General features: G+C 42.8%; 1 protein-coding gene across 1 annotated transcript in view; it reads left to right on the plus strand.

Moving 5' to 3' along the window:
• gabrb1 (gamma-aminobutyric acid type A receptor subunit beta1) overlaps positions 1–11,256 on the plus strand; it is a 53,901-nt gene that overhangs the window by 35,179 nt on the left and 7,466 nt on the right. The window contains exon 5 of the mRNA XM_030724990.1: positions 5,441–5,523. Within this exon, the coding sequence (XP_030580850.1) occupies positions 5,441–5,523 (83 nt within the window). The remainder of the gene's footprint in view (positions 1–5,440; positions 5,524–11,256) is intronic.

Genomic DNA, 11,256 nt, shown 5'->3' on the forward strand with positions numbered 1-11,256 from the left:
ACTCAATCCCCAAATGTTTAGCCGACTCACAGGGTGAATAGGGATATCTGATAGGTATCTCTGGTACCAAGACTCAAAGATTATGCTGACTCTTGAGCCGCTGTCTAATAATGCCTTACACAGGTGCCCATTGACTTTCAGTGGCTCTAAAGATGGTGGCCCAATCAGGCCTTCTGGAAGCCCATGGGACTCCAACACGTCCACTGCACTTTTCCTAACTGTACCAGCCACTTCTTCGGGGATGGTTTTACCTGTAGCTGGTTGGGGTTTACCCCTGGTTTTCTTGAGAACTCCAAGGAGTCTCTGAATAACCTTGCTCTGGTTCTCAGGCTTGTTACACTTTGGCGCTATGTGGCCATTTTCCCCACAGCGGTAACAAAAGCGTTCTTCTGAGTCAGGTGACTGCCTGGCTGATGGAGTCCCCACCGCCATCACAGTTGGAGAAGCTCCCGCCTGACAGGACAGCCGTGTACCTACTTTCTTTTGCAACTGCTTCACTTGTTTCTTTAGGGCAACCACTTCAGGGTCCACATTATTCTCTGAAGCTAGCTCTCTGCTATCCAACTGCTTTTCACCCTTCTCTGTTTCTGCAGGAGAATGGGTAGCAAGTGCTGCAAACATGGCTTTTACTTCTTTGAGTTCTGCTTTCAGGCTCTGTATCTCAGATTGCCTGTTGTCAGCTTGTGGCTTAACTTGAACCGAGCTCACTGAGCGGTTCAGCTTAACTCTGGAAGCTTCATATTCTTCCTCTATGCGAATTTCTCGCAGTAGTTCAAGGAAGGTTGGGGGTTTGGTCCTCCTCTCTCTAAGACGGAGGTTAATTAGCATTAAGTCAGCATCTACTGCACCTTTAAGTAGCTGCTCAACACGTGCGGTGTCCATACTGTTAACTGGGATACCACCTCTTTGTACAACTTTTGTCAAAGCACGCTCTAACCTGCGGAGAAAATCAGACAACTTTTCCCCAGGTTGTTGCTGCAACAGTCTAAAGGCAAAATACAAGTCATCTCCGGACTCTGCCAGTCCAAAGGCACTCTCTAACGCCTCTAAACATCCTTCAGGGGTCACATCCGGATCAGATAAACGCACTGCTTTTATCACATCTAACGCTGGCCCCTTTAAACTCTCTATGACTCTCCTCCTTTTTTCTTTTGGAGAGCCAGGACACTCTTCGACCAGCAGGTATGCTTGCTCTAACCAGTGGTCAAATTGTTCCTCACCGGCTGGGGTGGGGATGTTACCTGAAAAAATTCTCAGGCGTCGGTGTCCTGCATTCTCTGGGGACGGTTTAACTGTTTTGTCCAGCAGGTCACCAACAGCACGCAAGATGGACTCAGTAGGAGACACTGGCTGTGATCCAGCCAATAAAGCTTGCACATCCTCGGCAGACTTTCCTTCAGCCTCCAACAGAGCTTTCAGTTTACCAGCAAAATCTTCCTCAACCCCAGGAGTTTCAGCTACTACACAAATTGGCCATGCTGTCAATCCATCGGGAGAGCGAACTTCTTTTGGGACTGCTGAGTCAGTCACTTTTTGTCGACACTCACAAAGCACTAACACTTGATTGTCTGTGTCGCTTAGCATTCGTCCTCTGACTCTTACGCGCCCAAGACACTTGATAGTCTGTAGTGCATCTTCTATCTGCGCAATCTCTGTGTGCTCTGGAACTACAGTCAGTAAAGCATGACTTTCATCTAATGTCTCTCCCCTACACCAGTTCTTCAATCTGGTCACTAGGTTGGTATCCATGTCAAAGATCCTCTATTAACATTCCCTCATGTAATACAGTTAGAAACTCAATACATTTTTTTTTTGTTTGTTTGTTTTTATACACATCAAATATAACACAATCCCAGCGGTGCCTCCATTTATGTAACCCACATACTACTGATCGGTATGAATGGGCCCTGAGTTCGTATTCAACAACATTAATTACTTAACCACTATAACATCACACACTCTACAATTGGAATTAACAATACCACACTTTAATTAGAAAACCACCAAAAACACACTTAAATCAATATTTCAGTTCTTTCAGGTCAATTAACGGTTCAAATATACATGTATCCCCACACACAACAGTCCCAAATAATGTTATTAAACAAAACAAACCCGTTGCAGGCCTGATTCGGAGCTCGGGTACGGTGAGACCAGAAACTTTGCGGTCCTTTCACTCAATTAGAGCCAAAATAAAATAATAAGCCAACAGTACCTTTTTCCAATATGGCGGTGCAAACGTTCAGTCCACGTTGTCCCACACAGGCAAGAAGCACAGGGAATACCCGTCTGGTCGCCGTTTCCCGCGTAGCCAGAGGAACTCTGAACTATAGGTAGCTCAGAGCGCTATCTGGGATCCTCTTTTGTCTGTGTGCGGTAAGAGTCAGCCGAGTCCTGTAGCGATTAGCCGGGCTAGCCAACCGCAGCTTTCAGACGATCAGCGCGGCTAATTTCCGCTCGATTATCCAGCGAGCAAACCATGACTTTCAAGTCCAAACACTTAGAGGCGTAGGCTGCGCCAAATTAAACTGTCCTCCTTCCGTCCACCTGGCCGATGCCCGAACACGGAGTACCAGTTTAACTCTCCATAAAACTTTCACTTTTTCAGTCAAAGTCTAGCGCACCTCTCTTCTCGGGTCTCTCTTTTTTCTTCTCCCTCGCGCACACTCACACCACCTCCAATCAGCAGCCAGTGCAGAAACAGGTGACTAAAATGAAACACTAGATTGGCTTTCCTTCACAACAAATGAAATAAACAAATAAAATAGAATATTTATGGCAAATTAATTATCTTAACACCTTAACATTTGAAATTTTAACATTCACATAAATGCATTTAACCACATTCAATCAACTTATTTATGTCCATTTCCTACAGGGCTACACAGCTTCATCAACTGCACCAAAAAATAAAACAATTAAATGTGGATTGTTAAACATTAGGTCTCTCTCTCCTCCAAGTCCCTATTAGTAAATGATTTAATAATTGATCAACATATTGATTTATTCTGCCTTACACAAACCTGGTTACAGCAGGATGAAAATGTTAGTTTAAATGAATCAACACCCCCGAGTCACAGTAACTGTCAGAATGCTCGAAGCACAGGTGTGGCTGTAGCTCAGTAGGTAGAGCAGGTCACCTACTGATCAGAAGGTCAGCGGTTCGATTCCTGGCTACTCCAGGCTACATGCCAATGTATCCTTGGGCAAGATACTTAACCCCAAGTTGCTCTCTGACCGTCCCGTCGGAGTATGAATGTGTGTGAATGATAGTTAATTAAAAAGCACTTAGCTTAGCAAACATGGAAGTGCTTGTATGAATGGGAGTGCATGGGTGAATGTAAACATGTTGTAATAGCGCTTTGAGTGCTCATACTGAGTAGAAAAGCGCTATATAAGAGCTAGTCCATTTACCATTTACAGGTCGATGAGGAGGAGTAGCTGCAATCTTCAATTCCAGCTTATTAATTAATCAAAGACCCAGACAAAGTTTTCATTCTTTTGAAAGCCTGACTCTTAGTCTGGTCCATCCTAATTGGGAAAATCAAAAACCTGTTTTATTTGTTATTATCTATCGTCCACCTGGTCCTTACTCAGAGTTTCTGTCTGATTTCTCAGACTTTTTATCTGATTTAGTGCTCAGTTCAGATAAAATAATTATAGTGGGTGATTTTAACATCCATGTAGATGCTGAGAATGACAGCCTCAACACTGCATTTAATCTATTGTTAGATTCAATTGGCTTCTCTCAAAATGTAAAGGAGCCCAACCCTATCTTGTTTTTTGTTCACCCTCTGGTTCACTACTTGTACAGTTTTTTTTTTTTTAATTGGACAAATGTTATTTGTAAATGTTAATGTACCAGTGTTCAGTGGGGCTGAGTTTTATCATGTTTGTTTATTTACCAAATTTAAACAGACACAGTTCAACATGGTAAGAAATATTTTTGTTACTGAGCAGCACGGTGGTGTGGTGGTTAGTAATGCAAATAATCTGGGTTCGATTCCGCCTTGGCCCTGGCCTCTTGCTGTGTGGAATTTGCATGTTCTCTCTGTGTGTGCGTGGGTTTCCTCCCACAATCCGAACACACGCAGTTACTGGGATCAGGCTAATTCTTCCAGCCCCCCCACATGACCATGAAAAGGATAGGGGAATTGATTAAAAGGCATTTTAATTTTTAAGAACTATAAAAGATAAGTTTGGTCAATTAGAACATACAATTTAGTTCAATTGGTGATGGAGCAGTGCTTACTTAACAAGCTGAGTTAAATAAATGGGTGGTGAATGCTTAAACTAAGTATCTTCAGTTACTGAAACTCTGTTATTAGTACATTCAACTTAAATCTTCCATTCCATTCCAAAAGGGCCTCAAGTACATTGAACATAGTCCACTGCACTTATTCAACTCTTTCATTACTTAAAAAAATTTTGAGGCAATGAGTTACCTTGGTTTTTTTTAAGTAGATTCAACTTATCTGGTTTACAGTGTACAGGTACCTGGCAGTGCAGCTGGATGACAAGCTGGACTGGTCTAGCCACACTGAGGTAGTCAGGGACAAAGCTACATGAGAAGGTTAAAGTTCTTCAACATCTGCAGACCTCTCCTGCTGACCTTCGTACCAGACTGTGGTGGCTAGTGTCTTTGGTGTGGTGTGCTGGGGGGAGGGGGCTCACTCAGACTGGATACTCTCATAAAGAGGGCGAGCTCCACTATCGGGGCTGAACTAGACTCTGTTCAGCAGGTGGCTGTGGTGAGGATGTTGAGGAAACTGAACAACATACTGAACAACAGTTTGGACCCACAGCATGACCTGCAGGTGCTTCAGGAAAGCACCTTCAGTCACAGACTGACACCACTTAGGTGCAGAACAGGATGCAGCAGGAAGTCCTTCCTGCTGGCATCAATCAGACTCTTTAACATGGACCATTAACCTTAATGCACAGTTGTATATAGTATTTATATTTATGTTGTGTATATAGTTCTTATATTGTGTACATAATTTTCTTATTCACATAGTATATATATTGTGTTCTTATAGCATTGTATATTGTAAGAGTGCTAACTGCTACTGCTGCTATAATGAAGCAATTTCCTGCAAGGGATCATTAAAATTCTATTCTATTCTATTCTCTTCTATACAGTGCTTTTACTATAACACACACACTCACATACTGCTGCTTTGGATGCAGTGGTTGTATGGCTTTTAGCCTAATTTACGTGTTTAATCCCTTTGTACTTTTCCAGTATTTTTTTTTACTATTTATTCTGATATAAGAATTTCCTGAATCTGGGATAAATAAAGTATCTTATTGCCAATAGCAGATTAAGGAAAGCCAGATGTGTATGAACTTGCTTAGTAGGACAGTCTCTAGGTCGATGATGAAAAAACACAGTACACATTTTATTGATGACTAAAGTCTTTTTAAAACCTATTTCAAGGATCACCACAACAGCCGCCTGCATGATGGACCTGCGCAGATACCCATTGGATGAACAGAACTGCACCTTGGAAATTGAGAGCTGTAAGTGGAGAACTGTATATATATTCCTTACTATCATTATTTATGTGTACATAAGGTTTTGTTTTCAGGTACCAAATATTATTGAAATTGAGTCATTTGGTACTAATAGAGGAAACAGTTGCATGTGATTCGTACTAAAATCTAAATGTTTTTTAAACAATGCCTTTATTGAATTTTCCATCTTTAAAAAGCAATAACATCAAAACAAGACTAGCATAAACATGCAACCTTAGGGGAATAAAAAAACTTCTTTCATGCTGATGATGAACATCAGAATCACATACAATGTTCTCCCCATACCCAAGAATCTAAGCAGCATCATAAAGACATGTCCTCACTGGCCGAAAAACCAGCCTGTCCCATAATCCTAGAAGGAAGGAGAATTATAACCATGCCCTTCCTTGCCCTACACCTTACCTTATAAATACTAACCCTTTTGTCAGAGCAGGACAGTGTCTAGCAAAGTCTGCAAGAGTGTAAAATACATTCCTGGATGCTACCCAGACCTGATCTTGTGGTCAAACTGGAGCTTGAAAAAAGCAGTTGTACTTCCTTAGGTTTCTAGAAGACATTTCACCTCTCATCTGAAAGGCTTCTTCAGTTCTAAAACCAAATGGTGGAGGTCCCAGGTACTTAAACCTGAGTGAGGATTGTCCTCTGGAGGTGTTAACTGGGGTTTGTCCCCCTGGAGGTGGTGGTTTACCCACTCCGCCAAGGTGTGAAAAAAAGGCATGGCTCATTACAATCAGTGGTTTCAGGTGAAATCACTGTGAGATTTAGCCCCATTCTATCAAGTGGTCTATTAAGGTCACCTGAAGAAAGGTGTGACTGGGGATTGCGGTGCCTGGGAAGGAAGCTTAGGATTGCACTGTATATGGGGGACAGTTGGTGTCTTAATCCACCATCTGCTCAGTGATGGTTATGCACACTTGACATAGATGGCTTCTTTTACTCCTTTTTCAGACCATCTGTCTGTGAACATCAGTCTTGTCCTGTCAAGGTGGCTCTTCTATGTTGTGTCATGCATTTGTGTAGTGGCTGTTTGGTTTCTCCAGTGTAGAACTGCAGACACTCCTCAGTTCACCGCACAGCATACACAGCTTCTAAGCTAGTGTTTGGGGGTTATGTCCTTGTGACGAACCAGTTTTTGTCTTAAGCTGCATTTCCATTAGTATCTACTCAGCGCGGCTTGACTAGACTTGGCGCTGTGTGAGGGTGTTTCCATTAGTACCTGGTACCAGGTATCAGGCACTTTTTTATTGCTCAATCAGCTGGGGTTCCAAGTGATCCAAGGCAATCCAAAAATGTGACGTGGAAGAACAGCATGCCACTGTTTGGCCAGGGAGTGTCATCACTAGTTGAGTCATGAGAGTGACTCCTTCACCAGAATCAGACATGCCAATTTTAAAACCTGACAGCAAGAAAATGGAGACACACAAAGCACAGGCTGAATGCCCAGACCCAACAGTTTGCAGTAGTAGTTTTGCAACAAGAGAGCCATTAAAACACACACAGTATACATATTATAACCCTATACTGCTGGGTGATCACTACTGAAGCACCTGTTACCTTCCCCTACTAGCTGTGAACAGGTGGTTAACAAAGGAATTTTGAGTTACCGTAATAACGGGACCGTTTGTGCTATCGGAAAAATTCAAGTGGTTTCTGAAAGCTGAGAAACTGCACTTCACAGTCAACACAGGATTATTACGGTAATTCTTGCCAGAAGTACACGAACGGTGGCAATTTTGAAGTACTCTGAGTCGATTATGACATGTTCAGCAGTATAGTGTTAATACTTAACAGTGATAACCTTCATCCATTAAAACATTGTATGGCAGACTTATGCATGATCATGATAGTAAACTGGCATTAGCTATCTTAGTTTGCCTCTATCTCATCCATTGTTGTGTTTTGTGTTTTGAGCGGCATACAAATTACATAAAGAGACTACTGCCCACACTGCTACATCGACTCCACCCACATCGAGGTGGTCCTCAATTGCAATGGAAACAAAACAAGACAGTGGCAAGTCATGATGAGTTGAGTTGACCTGCGCTGAGTAGGTACTAATGGAAACCCGCCATTAGAGTGTGACTTGGTCTGGAGAAAATTCTTCTGAGTTGCTCTGACAAACCTGCCACATAGGGGATGACAATGTTGTTCCGTTTGTCGTTCTCTTCCTCCCTAGTTGGTGTCTGACCTTCTTTTGTGAGCATCTTTGTTGATTTGATGAAAGCCCAATTGGGATGACCACATGTTTTATGAGCTTTCTTTACGTGTGTGTTCGTTTTGTTTCCCTTCTGCCTTAGAGGGAATGTTTTCTACCCAGTGTTGCAGGGTTCTGATCACCTCAAGTCTGTGTTCCAAAGGGGGGGGGCAAAGAGTAGGTACTGGTCTGTGTGGGGGCTTCTGGTAAACTTCAGTGTTGAGGCTTCCACATTTCAGGAAAAGTAACCTATTATCCTTGGCATTCTCCCTGCTAAACCTTACATTTTTATCCACTGACTGTGAAGGCTTCTATGATTTGGGCTGATTTTGACCCAGGTATCATACACATACCTGTACCAGCAACTAGGTACTATCCCTTTGAAGGTGGAAAGCAAGAGCTTTACTTTCCACTTGCTCCATGTAAAGGTTGATGACACTGGGGAGTCCACGGCACATCCATGCTTTTGTCTGTAAAAACCATTGTTGGAGTTGAAGTATGTGGTAAGGGTTGGTAGAGTGGGGAAATATCTCACAGCGTTTCACTTGAAACCCCCTTGGCTCATGTGATGATGCACATGAACAATATTGGGTAAACCACCACCTCCAAGAGGACAACCCCTACTGGGATTTAAATACCTGGCACGCTCCAACATTTGATTTTATAACTGAAGAACCCTCTTGAATGAGAGGTGAAACACCTTCAAAACCTTAAAGTCCAGTCACCTTTTTTCAAGCTCCAGAGACTAGCATGACCTGGATGACTGAGAACCTACACAGACATATGTCAGAAGGCATGGTTGTTCAAAGGCTTGTCCTTGACCTCTATGCTCTTTAGGAGCCTTGGCCACAAATTCTCTGCACCATACCGTACCGTTAGCTCAGTCTCTTCTGTGAGTTGTCTGAGTAGGTTCTCAGTCATCCAGGTCTTGGTAGTCTCTGGAGCTTGAAAAAAGCAACTAGAGTTCTTTACGTGTCCAAGATGTGGTTTTACTTTTCACTTGCATACCTACAACTGAGGCATTTGAAACTGTCAGAAAATGACTGCAGCATCAGAATCAGAATCAGAAGGTTTTATTGCCATATGGGTGAACAGGTTCACAGCATTAGGAAATTGCTGCGGTACTTCGTGCTTACATAAAAAACAAATAAGTATAAAAACTATAAGACAATATACAAGTATACAAATTACAAATATACAGAGATATTAGAACTATAATTATAACACAATATTACAAAATTACAAAATATACAGTGCAGAGAATAATTAAAAGATAAAAGAATGTAAACTATAGTCCAGTAATATATACATCAGTGCAAACAGACAGGTGCATAAACATAGGGTCATCAACGTTTGTGGAGGGTGGTGGTAACAGTCTTAGGGTTATTGTTCATGAGTCCAACAGCAGAGGGGAAGAAACTGTTCTTATAGCATGACCGCTAAACAGCTACTTAAAAAAACAGAACAAGCTTTATCCCCGATCAGATCTGCCTATTACCACATATTTCAAATACAATGAGGGTTTCTACAGACAAAAACACTAGGGTTAGTGTTAGGCTACAATGGGTAAAACTGGGGGAAGCGTAAAGTAAAACTCTTGGCTCCTTCAAAGGGATACCACCTAGCCACTGGTACAGATATATGGAAGATACCTGGGTCAGAATCAAAAAGCCTTCACTAACCACTAACCAATCAACTCAGTGAATAAAAAGGTTTACCAGGGAGGATGCCAAGGATAATAGGTTATTGTTCCTGGACTGTGCTGTCCAGTATTAAAGCTGCCTACCTACTACTGCTAATTGCATTTTCCTACATTAGTTCTGAAACTGCTGACAAAGCGCCCAACCTATGGGGTTGTATACTTCCATTTTCGCTAACTGGCACTGAATCCAGTGCAAAAATTGCCAGATCTTGCTATGGGTTTGGAACTGTCATGAGCATGACACCCTCAGTCTCACTGTCATCATCCTGTATATTGAAACTTGGCTGCTGGGATGGGTCAACTATCAATCAAGGATCAGGAAGAGATTGTTTTTATACAGTAGGCATTAACGTCCCCAAGTATATCACTCTCATCTCAGACCAATTTACATTTTTTCTGGACCTGAACCATCTCTAGGATGTACTTTATAAACGCTTCCATCCTTATCCATTCTTTGCACCACAACATATACCACAGGATCCCAGACATCCTGAATCTTAACATCCTATGGGGTGACTTCACCTATAAACAAGAGTCCCAGTGTCAAGAAGTAAAATATCTATTTTTCCACTCTACTGCTTGTTGGAGTTGCTCCTTCACATCTGCATAAACTCAGATACTGTTGATGCTCATAAACACGTTCCTGTGCAGACCTAGGCCCCGTTTACACAACACCGTTTCAAAATGAAAACTGTGTCGTTTTGATGTGTTTCGGCCTTCTGTTTACACGACAACAGAGTGAAAATGATGTGTTTCGGAAATGGGGTCCAGAGTGGAGCATTTCAGAAATGCACCGCCTTGCGTTGTCGTGTAAACGCTGGAAACCGGGGTGATTTGAAAACGGGTGACTCGCACATGCACATTATCAGGGCTCTTCAACTCCAGGCCTCGAAAGCCCCTGTCCTGCAGGTTTTAGATATGTCCCTGATCCAACACACCTGAATCAAATGAGTTGAAGAGCCCTGGCATTATGGTTGTGACGGCCACAGTTTTCCACACATGCGTAAAATTGATAAACAGTACTCGCAGATTCATGAGTGCTTCTTGTGCTTTTCCTGTGTTTTTACCATTTTGTAATTCAGCGTTGTGTGCAGCAGCGATCCAACCCCATCGCCAGTCCACACAAAACCTCTCACATTGGCTGTTTTGTAAATAATGAACAAGTTGCCACGCTTCCTACTGTGTCCCTCTACGCATGTGTGCCTTGCATAAACAAGCTTTGCAAAGAAAAAAGCCAATGCCAACTTGTGGCCTGGCATGGGAACTACATCGTTTTCATCGTTTCACGCATCACCGTGTAAACGCAGATCATTTCTGAAACGTTACCGTGTAAAAGGAAGGTTGAAATGCATCAAAACTACAGCGTTTCCAGTAGAAACGCTGCCATGTAAACGGTGTCGTGTAAATGGGGCCCTAGACATGGGTTTGACTTCTGCTGCACCCAGCAGGAAATCTACAGGCAACTGGGGCTTCTGGCCAAACTCATAAGGCGAAAGGTCTGTAGACTGGTGTTCTGTAGTATGCATAAAGTACCTGGGGCAAATATTGTGGCCACTTTCTTTTCCTGGTTCAGGGGTTACCACCATGACAGGCACCAACCACCTTGCAGCCACAGCTCTGAGCAACAGCCTCAACAATGGAGGTGTGGAACATGGTCCATTAGGACTCAATGTCCTCAGCCTCCCTCAGAATGCTGTTGAAGTTCTGCCGGAGGTGGGAATGGAAGATCTTGTGGACTGGGGCCTCTGCCAGGCATTCCCAGTGCACCCTCACAACACGTTTAGGTTCGTAAGGCTTGGTTAGCCCGTGGGACTCCGGCAGG

The sequence above is a fragment of the Archocentrus centrarchus genome, unplaced genomic scaffold, assembly GCF_007364275.1.
Source record: "Archocentrus centrarchus isolate MPI-CPG fArcCen1 unplaced genomic scaffold, fArcCen1 scaffold_44_ctg1, whole genome shotgun sequence".
NCBI classification, from domain to species: Eukaryota; Metazoa; Chordata; class Actinopteri; order Cichliformes; family Cichlidae; genus Archocentrus; species Archocentrus centrarchus.